Source organism: Myxocyprinus asiaticus, chromosome 38 (genome assembly GCF_019703515.2).
Source record: "Myxocyprinus asiaticus isolate MX2 ecotype Aquarium Trade chromosome 38, UBuf_Myxa_2, whole genome shotgun sequence".
In the NCBI taxonomy this organism is placed as follows: Eukaryota; Metazoa; Chordata; class Actinopteri; order Cypriniformes; family Catostomidae; genus Myxocyprinus; species Myxocyprinus asiaticus.
Window position 1 is genome coordinate 8,208,400 of NC_059381.1, and position 19,253 is coordinate 8,227,652.

Here is a 19,253-nt window from a genome sequence, read left to right on the forward strand (position 1 = left end):
CGCCATTTATATCTATAAAACCAATGTGTTTATGATTAAATTACTACTAGAGTACAAAATTGTTTACAAAAGCACAAAGTTCTTCATAGATCTAGCCTCTTAATTTTGCTCTCAAAGTGCACCAGACTGATGCATTTAACTTTAAAATGTACAAAATGTTCTTACAGGGGAGCATGCCCCCGGACCCCCCTAGAGGGTCCGAGGTCCACCCACCAGTCTCACAAAATCCTGTGAGAAACACTGTGTAAGTTAAATGCAGACATGTATGAATGATATCTTATTATTATGAGAAAAAAGTACACAATATTTACTCAAAATTTACTAAGAAATATATTTGAAATCAGAAAATGTGCAATATCCTTATTGTTATTGGTATGCCAATAATCTCAAAATGTCCAAAGAGTGGCTGATTAATCATCATTCATATTTGAAACTTCAAAGAATCAACTATAAACTTTGTATGGCCTATTCATTTATCACCACACATACATACATACATACATACATACATATATTAAACTTTTCAGAAGTAATAATTAAGCATGTGACCGTATTCGATAATACATCATGGCAATGAACATGAACAATATTGTTATCGTGGGTACTTCAAAATACCGTAAATAATTCAAGATAACCTTTTAGCCAAATTGTTTAGATTTTTCAGATTGCGCAGTAGTTCAGTAGTAATCATCTCCTGCAATTCAGCGAAATAAAGGGTAAGTTGTAAAAAGTTCTGCTCATTTTTTCAAACTTATGAAAACTGAGAGACAACACTCCAATAGATAACTAGCTAAGTGACAACTAAGGCGACAAAGAAAGTGAACTGTTGTTGCCATTCGCAAATAATGTGTAGCTTGCTTCCAAGTGTCCAAAATGTACTTCGCTAAAACTCTGCTAGCTACATAGTAACGTTTGCGTCTTGTAGTAACAACTAAATTACAGTTCTAATCAGCTAATACCAAGTCCCAACTAATACTAAGTCGTGTAATTAATAAATGGCAATGTGGCACAATGATGATTTCAATATTAAGTTCAAGTTGGAACGCAACGCAATCGTACGCTGCCATACAATGCAAGTGAACTTGCGGTTATTAAATTTGTAGCTAGCGCCTAGCTATTATTAGTAACTGGCTTGATTTCCAGAAAAACATGCATACTATTGTTGTCGCCAATTAGATGTTCAACTTGTTTTTTAAATGTTCTGAGTTCTTGGTTATCGGTTCATTTAAAAGACAATAAAGTTTGTGTATCTTTTGACCCATTTTAGTAATGTAATTCAATACAGTGAGAATACCGTATACAGTGATAAAAGCTTCAGTAATTATGGTGATGTGAAAATTTGATACTGTCACATGCCTAATAAAAATCTTGTTTAACTATACCCATTCCATATGGGATTTTACATTAAAAAAGAACATACAACAATAATGTAACACAAGACACGTGAAGATTCTCACGTGACAGTAAACACAAAGTTCAAGGAAAACTCTTTGTGTTCTACTTTTTAACTCAATGGAATCTTTACTGAATTTACCCAAAACAAAAGCTCACAACATGGTGTGTTTTACAAAATCAATTGACAGTTGAATAAGAACTGCTGATTTGACCGAATCCCACGTGGTTTGCTCTCTTTGTCAGGGTCTAGTCGTGTTTGTATGCTGGTTTACAATACTCATGCTAACCTTTATCGCCACCACCACACTTCAGTTCTACATGACTCCAATGCAGTCTAAAATTTACAGACAACAAAACGATCTATCTGTTTTTGCTGGGGTTTTAACTTTCACAGAACCAGTTTTAAAGGGATAGTTCACCCCAACATGAGAATTCTGTCGTCATTTATTCACCCTCATGTCATTCCAAACCTTCTTCTCTGAAACAAAAAGGAGAGCCATGAAGTACGTTAGTCTTAGTTACCATTCACTTTCACTGCACCTTTTTGTCTTTGTAGAAAGACCAATGCCAATTTCTTTCTTTTCTTCTTTGTTTTATCGGAGATAAAATGGCCTTCTGAAACCAAAACTCTCAAAGCAAAAATATCCAAAATGTTCAAATCTGTGGATAAAAGAATCCCAAACCAAAAACACAAAATCTAGATTTATAAATTTTTTAGAATATAAAGTTAAATTAAACCGCATTCATAATGGGGTTCAGCTGGACTAGACACACCCAGGCCTGATTACTGCCAGCCCTGTTCAATCAAATCAACACCTAAATAGAACTTTTTCAGCAGCATGAAGTTGGCTGAAAGGTCTCACCCAGTAATACACTATGCCAATGTCTAAAGAAATTCCAGAAATGATGAGGAAAAAGGTGATTGAAATACATCAGTCTGGGAAGGGTTACAAAGCTATTTCAAAAGGCTCTGGGACTCCAAAGAACCACAGTGAGAGCCATCATCTCCAAATGGAGAAAACTTGGCACAGTAGTGAAGCCTAATATTGTGAAGGTCCTCCTCGTGCCGCCAAAACAGTGCCAACCCACATCTCAGAAAAGCATTCTGAGATGCTATTCTTCTCACCACAATTGTACAGAGCAGTTATCTGAGTTACCGTAGACTTTGTCAGTTCAAACCAGTCTAGCCATTCTCTGTTGACCTCTCTCATCAACAAGGCATTTCCATCCACAGAACTGCCGCTCACTGGATGTTTTTTGTTTTTGGCAGCATTCTGAATAAATTCTAGAGACTGTTGTGTGTGAAAATCAGATCACTGAGATAAATTTTTTTCCCCATTCTGATGGTTGATGCGAACATTAACTGAAGCTTCTGACCCATATCAGCCTGATTTTATGCACTGTACTGCTGCCACACTATTGGCTGATTAGATAATCGCCTGGATGATTGTTGGTGCCAGACGGGCTGGTTTGAGTATTTCTGTAACTGCTGATCTCCTGGGATCTTCACACACAGCAGTCTGTAGAATTTACTCCGAATGGTGTCAAAAACAAAAAAACATCCAGTAAGCGGCAGTTCTGTGGACGGAAATGCCTTGTTGATGAGAGAGGTCAACAGAGAATGGCCAGACTGCTTCAAACTGGCAAATTCTACGGTAACTCAAATAACCGCTCTGCACAATTGTGGTAAGAAGAATAGGTTGCAGGTTGGCGCTGTTTTGGCGGCACGAGAGGGACCTACACAATATTAGGCAGGAGGTTATAATGTTGTGGCTGATCAGTGTATATTTGTACAATGGTGGCCAAAGGTTTTGGAATAATGTATAGAATTTGCTCTTATGGAAAGAAATTAGAACTTTTATTCACTAAAGTGGCATTTAACTGATCACAATGTAAAGTCAGGACATTAATAACATGAAAAATTACTATTACAATTTAAAAAAAAAAAAAAAAAACTGCTCAGAACTTCTTAAACTACTTCAAAGAGTTCTCATCAAAAAATCCTCCATGTGCAGCAATGACAGCTTTGCAGATCCTTGGCATTCTAGCTGTCAGTTTGTCCAGATACTCAGGTGACATTTCACCCCACACTTCCTGTAGCACTTGCCATAGATGTGGCTGTCTTGTCGGGCATTTCTCACGCACCTTACAGTCTAGCTGATCCCACAAAAGCTCATTGGGGTTAAGATCCATAACACTCTTTTCCAATTATCTGTTGTCCAATGTCTGTGTTTATTTGCCCACTCTAACCTTTTCTTTTTGTTTTTCTGTTTCAAAAGTGGCTTTTTCTTTGCAATTCTTCACATAAGGCCTGCACCCCTGAGTCTTCTCTTTACCGTTGTACATGAAACTGGTGTTGAGTGGGTAGAATTCAATGAAGCTGTCAGCTGAGGACATGTGAGGTGTCTATTTCTCAAACTAGAGACTCTGATGTACTTATCCTCTTGTTTAGTTGTATATCTGGCCTTCCACATCTCTATCTGTCCTTGTTAGAGCCAGTTGTCCTTTGTCTTTGAAGACTGTTGTGTACACCTTTGTATAAAATCTTCAGTTTTTTTTGGCAATTTCAAGCATTGTATAGCCTTCATTCCTCAAAACAATGATTCACCGACGAGTTTCAAGAGAAAGATTTTTCTTTTTTGCCATTTTTGAACTAATATTGACCTTAAGACATGCCAGTCTATTGCATACTGTGGCAACTCAAAAACAAACATAATGTTAAGCTTCATTTAACGAACCAAATAGCATTCAGTGGTGTTTGATATAATGGCAAGTGATTTTCTAGTACCAAATTAGCAATTTAGCATGATTACTCAAGGATAAGCTGTAGGAGTGATGGCTGCTGGAAATGGGGCCTGTCTAGATTTGATCAAAAATGACTTTTTTCAAATAGTGATGGTGCTGTTTTTTACATCAGTAATGTCCTGACTATACTTTGTGATCAGTTGAATGCCACTTTGGTGAATTTAAGTAACAATTTCCTTCCAAAACAGCAAAATCTGTGCATTATTCCAAACTTTTGGCTGCCAGTGTGTATGTGTGTGTTATATATATACACACTATATTGCCAAAAGTATTCGCTCATCTGCCTTTAGACGCATATGAACTTAAGTGACATCTCATTCTTAATCCATAGGGTTTAATATGACGTCGGCCCACCCTATGCAGCTATAACAGCTTCAACTCTTCTGGGAAGGCTTTCCACAAGGTTTAGGAGTGTGTTTATGGGAATTTTTGACCATTCTTCCAGAACCGCATTTGTGAGGTCAGACACTGATGTTGGCGAGAAGGCCTGGCTCGCAGTCTTCACTCTAATTCATCCCAAAGGTGCTCTATCGGGTTGAGGTCAGGACTCTGTGCAGGCCAGTCAAGTTCTTCCACACCAAACTCGCTCATCCATGTCTTTATGGACCTTGCTTTGTGCATTGGTGCGCAGTCATGTTGGAACAGGAAGGGGCCATCCCCAAACTGTTCCCACAAAGTTGGGAGCATGGAATTGTCCAAAATCTCTTGGTATGCTGAAGCATTCAGAGTTCCTTTCACTGGAACTAAGGGCCAAGCCCAGCTCCTGAAAAACAACCTCACACCATAATCCCCCTTCCACCAAACTTCACAGTTGGCACAATGCAGTCAGACAAGTACCATTCTCCTGGCAACCGCCAAACCCAGACTCGTCCATCAGATTGCCAGATGGAGAAGCGTGATTCGTCACTCCAGAGAACACGTCTCCACTGCTCTAGAGTCCAGTGGCGGCGTGCTTTACACCACTGCATCCGACGCTTTGCATTGCACTTGGTGATGTATGGCATGGATGCAGCTGCTCGGCCATGGAAACCCATTCCATGAAGCTCTCTATGCACTGTTCTTGAGCTAATCTTAAAGCCACATGAACTTTGGAGGTCTGTAGCGATTGACTCTGTGCACTATGCGCCTCAGCATCCGCTGACCCCGCTCTGTCATTTTACGTGGACTACCACTTCGTGGCTGAGTTGCTGTCATTCCCAATCGCTTCCACGTTGTTATAATACCACTGACAGTTGACTGTGGAATATTTAGTAGCGAGGAAATTTCACGACTGGACTTGTTGCACAGGTGGCATCCTATCACAGTATCACGCTGGAATTCACTGAGCTCCTGAGAGCGGCCCATTCTTTCACAAATGTTTGTAGAAGCAGTCTGCATGCCTAGGTGCTTCATTTTATACACCTGTGGCCATGGAAGTGAGTGGAACACCTGAATTCAATTATTTGGATGGGTGAGCGAATACTTTTGGCAATATAGTGTGTGTGTGTATATATAATATATATATATATATATATATATATATATATATATATATATATATATATATATATATATATACACACACACACACACACACATATACACAGTTGTGCTCAAAATGTTGCATACCCTGGCAGAAATTGTGAAATCTTGGCATTGATTTTGAAAATATGACTGATCATGTCTTTTTTTTAAGGATAGTGATCATATGAAGCCATTTATCATCACATAGTTGTTTGGCTCCTTTTTAAATCATAATGATAACAGAAATCACCCAAATGACCCTGATCAAAAGTTTACATAGCCTTGAATGTTTGGCCTTGTTACAGACACACATGGTGACACACAGGTTTAAATGGCAATTAAGGTTAATTTGAGTGGTGGTGGTGTAGTGGACTAAAGCACTGAACTGGTAAGCGGAAGGTTGTTGGTTCAATCCCCACAGCCACCACCATTGTGTCCTTGAGCAAGGCACTTAACTCCAGGTTGCTCCGGGGGATTGTCACTGTAATCAGGGCACTGTAAGTCGCTTTGGATAAAAGCGTCAGCCAAATGCATAAATGTAATGTAAATGTAATGTAAATGTAATTTCCCACACCTGTGGCTTTTTAAATTGCAATTAGTGCCTGTGTATAAATAGTCAATGAGTTTGTTAGCTATCAAATCACTTTTATTGTCACACAACCATATACACAAGTGCAATAGTGTGTGAAATTCTTGGGTGCAGTTCCGAGCAACATAGCAGTCATGACAGTGATGAGACATATACCAATCTACAATAAACATCAAATTTACACAACACAATTTAAAATCTAATATACACATAATTACACATAACACAATATACAAATAATAACATATAATGTACATTATACAATACACACAATATAGAATACACATTATACAATAAAAAAATAGTATATATAGTATATATAAAATGTACAGTAGGTTGTATTGTACTGTATTAACATTCAGGCTGTCGGTTGATAGTCAGTTGCCAGGGTGTTGTTAAGAGTATAATTTATGACAGTCCAGTGTGAGATAATAAGATTAATAAAGTGCAGTGCTGATGTATATTGATCGTGAGAGATCAAGAGTTCAAAAGTCTGATTGCTTGGGGGAAGAAGCTGTCATGAAGTCGGCTGATGCGGGTCCTGATGCTGCGATACCGCCTGCCTAATGGTAGCAGTGAGAGCAGCCCATGGCTCAGGTGGCTGGAGTCTCTGATGATCCTCTGAGCTTTTTTCACACACCGCCTGGTATATATGTCCTGAAGGGAGGGAAGCTCACCTCCGATGATGTGTCTGGCAGTTCGCACCACCCTTTGCAGGGTTTTGCGGTTGTGGGCGGTGCTATTGCCGTACCAGGCGGAGATGCAGCCAGTCAGGATGCTCTCTACAGTGCTGGTGTAGAACCGTGTGAGGATATGGCGGTTCATTCCAAACTTCCTCAGTCGTCTCAGGAAGAAGAGGCGCTGATGAGCCTTCTTCACAACGGCCTCAGTGTGGACAGATCATGCGAGTTACTCAGTGATGTGGACACCCAGGAACTTGAAGCTGCTGACTCTCTCCACTCTTCTCCATTGATGGTGATGGGGCTGTGTTCTCTTTCTCTTCTCCTGAAGTCCACCACAAGCTCCTTTGTCTTACTGACGTTGAGGAAGAGGTTGTGCTCCTGACACCAGTGTGTCAGAGTGTGCACCTCCTCTCTGTAGGCTGTTTCATCATTGTCAGTGATCAGACCTACCACCGTTGTATCATCAGCAAACTTAATGATGGCATTGGAGCTACATGTGTTGCCACACAGTCATGTGTGTACAGGGAATACAGGAGTGGGCTAAGAACACTGCCCTACGGGGCTCCAGTGTTGAGGGTCAGTGATGAGATGTTACTGCCCATTCTAACCACCTGGCGTCTGCTTGACAGGAAGTCCAGGATCCAGCTGCACAGCGAGCTTTTTAAGCCCAGAGCCCGGAGTTTCTCATCAAGCTTGAAGGGCACTATGGTGTTGAATGCTGAGCTGTAGTCTACAAACAGCATTCTCACATAAGTGTTCCTTTTTTCCAGGTGGGAGAGGGTAGTGTGTATTGTAGATGCAATGGTATCATCAGTGGAACAGTTGTTGCGGTAAGCAAACTGCAATGGGTCCAGTGATGGAGGCAGCACAGAGCAGATGTAATCTGCTAATTTGCTGATGATGGGGGTCAGAGCAACAGGACGCCAGTCATTTAAGCAAGTGATTTTGGATTGCTTTGGTACAGGCACAATGGTGGATGTTTTAAAGCATGTGGGGACTACAGACAAGAAGAGGGAAATGTTGAAAATGTCCATAAAAACACCAGCCAGTTGGGTCGCGCACGCTCTGACGACGCGGCCCGGAATGCCTTCTGGACCCGTGGCTTTACAGATATTCACCCGTCGGAAGGATCGGAAGGATCGCTTCGGCCGCGAGAGCTCTCTCTGCGAGGGCGGTGTTATTTCCCTCGAACCGTGCATAAAAAGTATTTAGCTCATCCGGGAGAGAGGCAGCGGTGTTCACGGCGAAGTTTTTATTCCCTCTAAAGTCCGTGATGATATTAATTCCCTGCCACATGCTTCTAAAGCTGGTGGTGTTAAACTGCCCTTCAATCTTGTTCCTGTACAGGCATTTTGCTGCTCTGATAGTTTTTCGGAGGGCATAACTGGCTTGTTCATGCGTTCCCAGAATTAAAAGCAGAGGTCCGCGCATTAAGTGTCGTGCGAACATCGCTATTAATCCAAGGTTTCTGGTTCGGGTAGATCTGTATTGTTTTGGACGGAACAACATCCTCTACGCACTTTCTGATGAAACACGTTACGCTATCAGCGTAAACCTCAATGTCGTCATCAGAGGCGGACCGGAACATCTCCCAGTCCGCGTGATCAAAACAGTCTTGTAGCATAGAGTCTGATTGGTCCGACCAACACTGGATCGTTCTGAGGGTAGGTGCTTCCTGTTTCAGTTTCTGCCTGTAAGTGGGCAGAAGCAGAATGGAAGAGTGGTCTGATTTGCCAAATGGTGAGCGGGGGAGGGATATGTAGCCATCCTGGAAGGGAGAGTAGCAATGGTCCTCTCGTGTGTTAAAACTGATGTGTTGGTGGTATTTTGGTGCAACTGATTTAAAATTAGCTTTGTTAAAGTCCCCGGTCACAATGAACGTGGCCTCAGGGTGCGCGTTTTCCTGCTTGCTTATAATCCCGTACAGTTCCTTGAGTGCCCGGTCTGTGTCGGCTTGTGGCGGGATGTACACAGCTGTGATAATGACCGCTGTGAATTCCCTCGGTAGCCAGAATGGTCGACGCAGAAGCATGAGAAATTCCAGATCAGGAGAGCAGAAAAACTTGATAGAATGTACGTTCCTCTGAACACACCAAGATTTGTTGATCATAAAACATACACCACCACCTCTGCTTTTACCTGAGAGGTCTTTCGCTCTGTCCACTCGGTGCACAGAGAACCCCGCGGGTTCGATGGCTGAGTCTGGAATCTCCACAGACATCCAAATTTCTGTAAGGCAGATTATGCAGCAGTCCCTCGTCTCTCATTGGAAACAGATCCGCGCTCTTAGCTCGCAGAGCTTGTTGTCCAGAGACTGAACAGTAGAATACTGGGCAGCGGGGGTTGATTTGCTTACTCTGATGACAACGCCGGCTCTGTTTCCCCTTTTCCTTCTGCGTTTCCGCGGCCGGGCAGCCCAGACAAAGGGCTCCGCTGGCGTGTTTCTAAACAGCAGGTCAGCATTGAGGAATCTGAAGTCCAGTTTACGGTGTGTAATTGCAGAACCAATGTCCAAAAGTGTTTGTCTGTCGTACACAATAAAGCAGACAACGTCCAAGAAAAAAACTGGAATTGGAAACAAAACAAACAAAAAACTACAATGTTGTTTCAGAGCTCGCAACGCAGCAGCCATACTCGGCGCCATCTTGAGTCTGCATTGAGCAGGCTAGATACTGAGCCATGGGGAGCAGAAAATAACTGTCAAAAGACCTGCTTAACGAGGTAATGGAACTTTATAAAGATGGAAAAGGATATAAAAAGATATCCAAAGCCTTGAAAATGCCAGTCAGTATTGTTCAATCACTTATTAAGAAGTGGAAAATTGGGGGATCTCTTGATACCAAGCCAAGGTCAGGTAGACCAAGAAAGATTTCAGCCACAACTGCCAGAAGAATTGTTCGGGATACAAAGAAAAACCCACAGGTAACCTCAGGAGAAATACAGGCTGCTCTGGAAAAAAGACGGTGTGGTTGTTTCAAGGAGCACATTACGACGATACTTGAACAAAAATGAGCTGCATGGTCGAGTTGCCAGAAAGAAGCCTTTACTGCCCCAATGCCACAAAAAAGCCCGGTTACAATATGCCCGACAACACCTTGACATGCCTCACAGCTTCTGGCACACTGTAATTTGGAGTGACGAGACCAAAATGGAGCTTTGTGGTCACAACCATAAGCGCTATGTTTGGAGAGGGGTCAACAAGGCCTATAGTGAAAACAATACCATCCCCACTGTGAAGCATGGTGATGGCTCACTGATGTTTTGGGGGTGTGTGAGCTCTAAAGGCACAGGGAATCTTGTGAAAATTGATGGCAAGATGAATGCAGCATGTTAAGTATCAGAAAATTATGGCAGACAATTTGCATTCTTCTGCACGAAAGCTGCGCATGGAACGCTCTTGGACTTTCCTGCACGACAATGACCCTAAGCACAAGGCCAAGTTGGCCCTCCAGTGGTTACAGCAGAAAAAGGTGAAGGTTCTGGAGTGGCCATCACAGTCTCCTGACCTTAATATCAGTGAGCCTCTCTGGGGAGATCTCAGACGTGCGGTTCATGCAAGACGACCAAAGACTTTTTATGACCTGGAGGCATTTTGCCAAGACGAATGGGCAGCTATACCACCTGCAAGAATTTGGGGCCTCATAGACAACTATTATAAAAGACTGCACGCTGTCATTGATGCTAAAGGGGGCAATACACAGTATTAAGAACTAAGGGTATGCAGACAATTTTTTCCATTCTTGCCATGATTTGTTTTATGATTGTGCCATGCTGTTATAACCTACAGTTGAATATGAATCCCATAAAAAATAAAAGAAATGTGTTTTGCATACTCACCCATGTTTTCTTTAAAAATGGTACATATATTACCAATTCTCCAAGGGTATGCAAACTTTTGAGCACAACTGTATACTGTATATATAAATAAAAGTAACTTTGAATAATACTGTTAACTTAACAAAATAGAGCACAAAAGTTTGGTTCCAAAAGTAAAAATCACATTCATTTTTCTCACAGACAAATTTTCAACAATAACTTATAAACCTTTAAAGACAGACCTACCATAAACTACGATGTTGTTCATTGATGCTATATGCTTCCATTGAAGCCATCCGTCTGCATTATTTCAACTTCATTGTTTAAAATCGTGTTTGATTGATAGCGGAATTCATGGTACACCATTACATTACTCATGGTACAGCAGAGAAAGATCCACCAATCAGAGATCCAACGAAACCCGTGAAATGTGCCTTGGAGCGACCGTACGCTCCCAAGAGTCAATACCCACTGTAAATGACATAATTGAGTCAATCTCCCTTCACCCTTAAACTACTTACATATTTGTACATATCGGAATATTTTGCAATAAATATAAATTAAAATATATTATTTCTATACTTATAATCAACAATATAAAATCAATCGTTTTATATATTCTCATTGGTTTTTTTTTTATTCAATGATATCATTTGCAGTGCTTCATGTGATTTTAGTCCGTACCCTCATGAAAGACGTTAAGTACACAGCCTTGTTTCTTTGCCTTTGTGTCTGATTTTCAAATACTTTTTTCCTCAAAATAAAGTTTGTGATGTTGTGATTCTCCTCGGAGCTGGTTGGTTTGGTTCATGGCTTACAACTCTTATGATGGATTTCATAAAAATTCTATGGAAGAAATGAATGGAGAAAATATTTCCGGAATCCTGATGGCTGAAAAAGTGGGCGGGCACTGTTGCACTCTATAGCAAATGCTGGAAGAAATCTAGCAAAAGGATGCGTTTGGCCTTTTTCAACCCTACTTTATTAAAAAACCTATTTCCAATCAAATATAATTAGACCTAGCACAGCGTCACCAGTTTCTATAGTTTTATGAAAAACGCTTTTCTTTTCAGTTCTTAACTGCCACTGCAGTCAGTCATACAGACCTTATTTAAAAAGTCTTCCAAAGCCCTAAAAATCCTTCATTTCAAAAACAGGAAACACATTTGTTTGTAGATCTTTCTGCCAAAACAAATTAAAAGAAAAATGCTTTATATCAGGGTTAAATCTGACAGAGACAGGATGTAATGTTCCTTCCTTTCTTACATTTTTTTTCTTTAATAAGAGGTCTTTCCTATCGTCTACATCGGGCGAGTCTCTTAAAACTGGTACCAGAGTGGTCAAAGATAGCAGAAGTCCACTCACTGTGCCCTTTATTTGGAATACCCGTACACCTACTTATTCATGCAATTATCTTATCAGCCAATCGTGTGCCAGCAGAGCAATGCATAAAATCATGCAGATACGAGTCAGGAGCTTCAGTTAATGTTCACATCAACCATCAGAATGGGGAAAAATAAATTATCTCAGTGATTTCTACCGTGGCATGATTGTTGGTGCCAGACGGGCTTGTTTGAGTATTTGTTTAACTGCTGATCTCCTGGGATTTTCACGCACAACAGTCTCTAGAATTTACTTCGAATGGTGCCAAAAACAAAACAACATCCAGTGAGCGGTAGTTCTGTGGAAGGTGTTTCATCTTGTTGATGAGAGAGGTCAACAGAGAATGGCCAGACTGGTTTGAGCTGACAGAAAGGCTACGGTAAATCAGATAACCACTCTGTACAATTGTAGTGAGCAGAATATCATCTCAGAATGCACAACTCGTCGAACATTAAGGCGGATGGGCTACAACAGCAGAAGACCACGTCGGGCACTTTATTAGGACCGTAGTGTTCCTAATAAAGTGTTCAGTGAGTGTATGTTGCAGCAGTTTCAGTTTGACGGCTTTAAACGAAGGTCAATGCATTTGAAAGGAAGTATTTTGTGCCACTGAGTTGAGCGAGGTCCTGTCAAACCCTCTTCAATTTCTGCTCAAACATCTGTGATAGTGTCATGTGGAATATATTTGCTCTGCTTTTAATTAGCACAGATGTAACATGGTCCTCATAAACTCAATGTGCCAGACTCAGAAATACTCTCTTTGTTTTGAAGGTATGGTGCAGTCGAGCGATCCGTCCACAAGGCAGAAATAGACGGGGGGGGGGACACAGTTCTAAAGATGAATTCATGATGACAGCAGAGAGCTGTTGGCATCGGGGCGTCTTGATATCAAAGAATGCAGGGTTACTGACTTCCCAGCAGGCTGCCTTTTGAACATACACACTTCTGATATTGATATAGTGTCCTGGCACATTGCATGACTGTATTTACTGTGAGTGAAAACTTCACAAAACAAAGGTGCTTTGTATATGCCTTAAATGTGTGTATAAAGGCTTTCACATGCAAATACTTGATATTGTTTGGTCTGTGTGTGAAACAAATGTGCTTGTTTCAGTTAACTAGTTAAGATCTATGACATCCATCTGTATGGTGTTTAACCAATTCTGTTCGTGATTATAATGTCATATTTCACCAATTCATCAAGAAATAAAAAAGCAATAGTTAGGAGTCAGTTCGATCGCCTCTATTCATTATAAAGTCCACATTCTCCGATTTTTAAACGACACTGATTTTGTGTATGTCAAGTATGTGGTTCGTAATTAATTTAGCCAGCTAAAAGTAAGCCGCTCTGAGCTGAAAAAAGTAAAGATATCAGTTATCTGTCTCAGCCACAAGGTCTTGAATATCGATTATTGTAAAATTCCATATTGGTGCATTCCTAGCACATATAAAGATAATTCTCATACAGCTTCTGTGTGTGTGTGTCTACTGCCAGCGGGACATTAGGATACACACTCACACACACACACACAACGGGGCTCTCTGATTGTAAGAGACAGATCTGTAGAAGTCTACACTAGATCAGCACAGTTACAACAGAAGGAGCTGTGACATCTTCACCACAGGAGAGGGAGAGAGAGGCCAGGTTGAAATAGACAGACTGAGAGAGTGAGTACGAGAAGAGATACAAAATGAAAGAGATGCATTTTTCCAGCTCATTGGAATTGAAAACCCACTTTTGGGGGAAGGAAATACATCGATCTGTAAAGCAGTAACAATAAATATGTCCATTATGCAATAGAACAGGGAACAGCTGATACGGCCATATTAATATAAGTGGTATAGTCTTTACACATTACAAAGAGCCAAGCACAAGACACTTTCAATTTGAAGTTGAAGATCAACTCTCACATCGAGATTTGTGAATAGGTGGCAAGTGTTACGTTTTCGGGTTTGGTATCAAAGATTAATTTGATACCAAACCTGCCCACAGCCCCCTACAAGACTCAGATCTGAGGTAAAAAAGTAACAAATGGACATGTCTTACTCATAAGATTACTTGTCTTAGACATTTTGTTTAAAGCTAAATTAAATAAAATGACATTACATTTTTTTTCAATAATGGAGTGTTCATTAGTTTTTGCAGTGTATCACAATTTGGTATTGAGGATCATGAAATTTCACAAGTATTGGTATCAAAAATTGTGGTTTTGTGACAACCCTAGTCCAATGTTGGTAAAAATATTGTGAATAGCCTATAAAATTCTATACCAACTATCCTATTTGGACACCCATTTGACATCACAAATTGAGTACATGCATGAAAGATTTCAAAAGTTTGCCAACGAACATCAAATTTACAAGCCTTAGAGACCGTCTGTTCAGACCGAATGTGTTCTGGTGCTAAAAAAAAATGCTAGATGCAGCACAATAGTAGAGAACAGAATGTGGGTATCTCAGGACACGCTTTGAAGTTCTTTAACTTGACACAATGTCAAAAAATTTTGTCACTTCTGCAGTAGATGCTAAAAAAACTAGATGCGTTGCAATAGTAATAGATGTCCATCTACAACATTTAAATAGAAAAACAATAAAAATAATTTCAAAAAAGCTTTCAGTGCGAACAGCCCCTTATTCATTACAACATTACTTGCAATTACTAAAATTTTCTATCACTACATCTTTGCAAACTGAGTTTTACGTGTCGCTTTCTACGTTTTGCTAGCTTCCGGGTGAAATGAACACTAGAAGTGCTTTTATTCACTTTCACACAAATCACTGGTATCACACAATCACTATGTTATGATATCGAAACACTATTACTCTAATGCATCATCAAAAACAATCAATTTTAACACTTGTATTACAGACCCACCTACATTTACACACGTGTTCCAACATGGTTAGCTTGCGCTGTAGTTTCCTGATAGTGTGTTGGACTTTGGACTTGGGAGACCGTGCTTCGAGCCCAGTCAAGGAAGCTTGAAATGAAAGTGAATGTGAAGCCAAAGTGCCACAGTAGCTACACGAAATGATGTGGTTGCTTCCATAAATGTGCTTTTATTGTCCAATTTGCTTTTAAAACACTATGGTTACGGTTAGGCTTTGGTTAAGGGTAAGGATGTCTGTTCACCTCTCATTTATCTTTTTTAACACTATTGGTAAGGTTTAGGTTAAAGTTTTAGGTTAGGGAGGTACATTTTACTCATTAAAACATCCATCTAATATTCACCTTAAAAACCTAGTCTGATTACAAAATAATTTCACTCGAATTTGGCGCCCCCCGCTAGACATTTCACTGGGAAACTGCAGCCAAACGTGTAAAGAAGCACGTCATTTCAGTTTGCAAAAATACTGTCATTGTCACATAAATTTCATGAGATCAGGCAAAAAGTTGACAGGAAATGTTGTAAATGGCCTACAAAATTACACAGAAACTTATGCAAACTATTCCGACTCACAATTGACATCACAAATTCAGAAAGAGCGCTGGAAAAGTTTACGAATTCTCTGACCACTGACTTTTGGACTTGAGAATGTTAAATAAAAAGAACTTGCAACATTGCACAAATGAGATCAGCCAAGCATCTCTCATTGTTCACCTTTCTGGTGGCAGACAGATCATCTGTTTGGATAAGTCTATTGTCTAAATGGAGAGAAAGACAGATCCCCTGAGTGCAGCTTAGTTGGTCTGGCACACAGCTAAAGGAGGAAACATACAAGCACACACAAATGCGCGCACAGACATTTGAACGGATCCAACATTTGCATTTGCTAATGAATGAGGGAACACACTGAACAGGTGCAGTGCTCTCTCTCTGCACCTCCTTTAGTTCTTCCTTACCTGGCACCAATAATGTCCTTCTTCGCCAGATCAATGCCAGCAATGACCTTGACACGAAGAATTCGAGATTCGTTCTGCAAAACATGACACACAAAAAAACAACACATCATGAATAAATCAATACCTCTAGTAAGAGTCCAGAAGAAATAAAACTCTTGCCTAAATTTAAGATGGGTCGAAGTCACGAGAGTGTCCTAATTTCACCTCACTTCTCCCTTCTTGTCTACAAGAGGATGGAAAAAAGAGGATCTAAAAAAAATAGGAGGAAATGGCAGCCAAGAAAGCTTTTGTGTTTACTGCTGGACACGGAGACGGAACTGTTTTAATGCTATAACGTCTGTGAGAACTAAATCCCTTTGGGGGCTGTAAATGAGGGACTAAAGATGAACCAAACCACGTATTCACAATAGGTTAAGGCGATATACTGTATATCGAATATTGACAAGGATTTTGTTACCAATATAAAAATAAGTGGCATTTTGAATACCATAAGGAAATTAATGTGCTTTTTATTTGACCATTAATTTCCCTAAAGATTGTGTTATTTTACAAATTGTGATCCCTCGCTGTCTCCGTCAGCTGCCTTAAAAGTAGACAATCTTTATCACTATTTTTCAAAACAATTTGACCAGCTCACTCATTGCTCCTCTCTCCAACCTCTTAAATGTTTGTATCCCACAAAAACCTTTTTAAGAATAAATGAAAATGATTCAATATTCTTCCTTATGTTCATTTATTGAAAAACAGTGTTGAACACATGCCTAAATTCTTATTGTATTTTTACTGTATTTTACTTCAACTTATTGGCCACAATGACTGCATGGATGTGATGTTCCTCTGATTAAATAGAAAATACATAAATATTAAGATATACAGTATATTGAATATAGTCAAAAATAGAATTTTTCCAGCTATAAATCACCCAGCCCAAATTCACTGCATTGTTTTTTTTTTTTTTTTTTTTTTGAGGGGTCAGTAAGGTGTAAACTTCTCGGCACTCAACTTGGCCTTTATAAGCTAACAGTCGAAACAACCACCATTTCAAAACTCTCACTCTGCATAAGTATGTAACGCCCAGGACATCACCTTGGCTTGCTCTCAATTGCTTTTCATGCTGTTCGAGTTTACACAATGAGCATTTTATTCACCCACATGGCTTTTGAAGCTCACCAGCCCAGAAATGACATTTTTACCCCCTTTCTGCAGGTTTGAAATTCCTCTTCTATTTATGTCTGAGAGTCTGCTATACTACAATAAATGCATGTCATGCCAGCCGAAGCAAACAACAAATCAGTGCATAAGTCTGCATTTATTCTGCCTGCCATATCTGACCTGATTATTTCAGAAATGAGTTTGGATGAGATGAGAGTAGCTGACATATACTGACAGCTCCTAAGAGGTAACTTCATATCATAATCATATCACCAGGAAGCCCAGACTGATGGATTCCTGTTTTTAATATAAAATGCAAACACAGACAAGACTGCCTGCAGTAAACAACTATTCTGTAAAAAGGAAAATTAATTTCACACTTTGTAAAACAACTATGCAGGAAAAGTCAGCCTACTTTTTAGCACAGTATGACACAGTTTGTGTTACAAATTTTGCATTACAAAATACACATTTAACATTTTGTGGTTTTCATTTCATATCAATCAGTTTTTCTTGGCTTACACCGAAACGTTAATAGAAGCTTCTGGAATATAATTTCACCTTTATTAATAGTGTGTACTATGGCAAGCATCACTCTTACTATTGCTAATTTGAACAATCCCTTAAGTATTAAGCTTCTGTTTTGTGTGTATCATTTAAAGACATGAATGAGAACTCAAATCATGTAGTTTGTTCAGGAGATGTGTGCTACTACTATTCTAAACAATCGATTACAATTTTCACCTGGTGGACATAGGAAAATGGCCACAAAAAAAATCCCATAAAATTACATTAATAAAAGCGATCAGACAGACAGCAAATTCGGGGACATTAGGTCGAAAGTTCAGCTGCTGAAATCTGTCTGCGTTTACCAAAATTTGATCCAGTGCCCCCAGTGGCTGAAGCTGGAATTGTTGTTAAACGTATAGTGAGTCCAGTTTCCAGGGTGCTATATCCAGAGTGGCACGAGTTGTATTTTTAATAGTAAATTATGTATTAAATTCAACAGGAATGCATATTTTATTAACCTAAACCCCAACCCTAAGCCTAACTGCCAGTGGAGAAAATTTTTAATTTAATAGTGAAAATGCAGACTCCAGATCATGTTCACCATTGTTTTTGTTCAAGTAATTTCTTCCTGGTTTCCATGGGACCAGAACCCATGAATCTGAGGTTGCTTGCACAACGTGCTATCAGAACTTTGCAAATTGAGTAATGATACGAAACTACAATCTAAGTTAATTCCTGAAGCAATCATAATAACATAATCTAAAAACTTTCTTCCAAGTTGCTTTGGGAAGAAACCATTTGAAATTAAAGAAATAGGCCTTTTTTGCACATGTATTAAAAAATACATTGTCAGAGCTATGTCTAGCACAGCACTGGGCACACATTTTCTATTCTCCTTCCTGTAGCTAAAAAAAAAAACCTTGTATTAAAAAGTGATTTTAAAAAACTCTTCCTTATATAATTTAATACATAAAAATCCCTGCCCTTGAGACTCAACTGAATCTCTCAGATAACACTCACCACAGCAGGTAAGAGTCATGAACACTTGTTCCTGGCATAATTACAGTTACTTAGTTGCATCCTTCCATTCTCTAATAGAGGTTAACATATCTCCAGGCTGCAACTAACAATTATTTTGATAATCAATTAATCTAACAATTATTAGATTAATAATTATTAGATTAATAATAGCTGCATTAAGCGTGCGTGCTCGAGGGATGAGCGTCCCCACGACAGAGTGTGCATCAGCCAGGTGCAGTTTCAATCTCTCCCCCTTAGATCGGGACACTTCGTACAACTTATAGAAGAGGCGCTGACCGCACAGAGAAAAGCCAGTTTCGGAGTTTGTAGTTATTTACATGATCTGCTTCTGTATTATTTCAACTTTAATAAAGCTATAATGCATTAAATATATCTACATTAAAGATGCAACACCGGGGTGTTTCCTTTAAAGAGCTCCAGCTCCGCTTATTCCACAATGAGAGTGCTTCTGTATTTACTTGGTATTTTTGTATAATTCCCCTCATACTTTGCGACCTACATCACCTGAAGCTGTGAAAGTTTAGAGTGCAAC

General features: G+C 39.7%; 1 protein-coding gene across 4 annotated transcripts in view; it reads right to left on the minus strand.

Moving 5' to 3' along the window:
- LOC127428446 (E3 ubiquitin-protein ligase NEDD4-like) overlaps window positions 1-19,253 on the minus strand; it is a 106,317-nt gene that overhangs the window by 66,897 nt on the left and 20,167 nt on the right. For all 4 annotated transcript variants that reach the window (XM_051676830.1, XM_051676829.1, XM_051676828.1 and 1 more), the window contains exon 2: window positions 16,019-16,092. In XM_051676830.1, coding sequence (XP_051532790.1) covers window positions 16,019-16,092 — 74 coding nt within the window. The remainder of the gene's footprint in view (window positions 1-16,018; window positions 16,093-19,253) is intronic.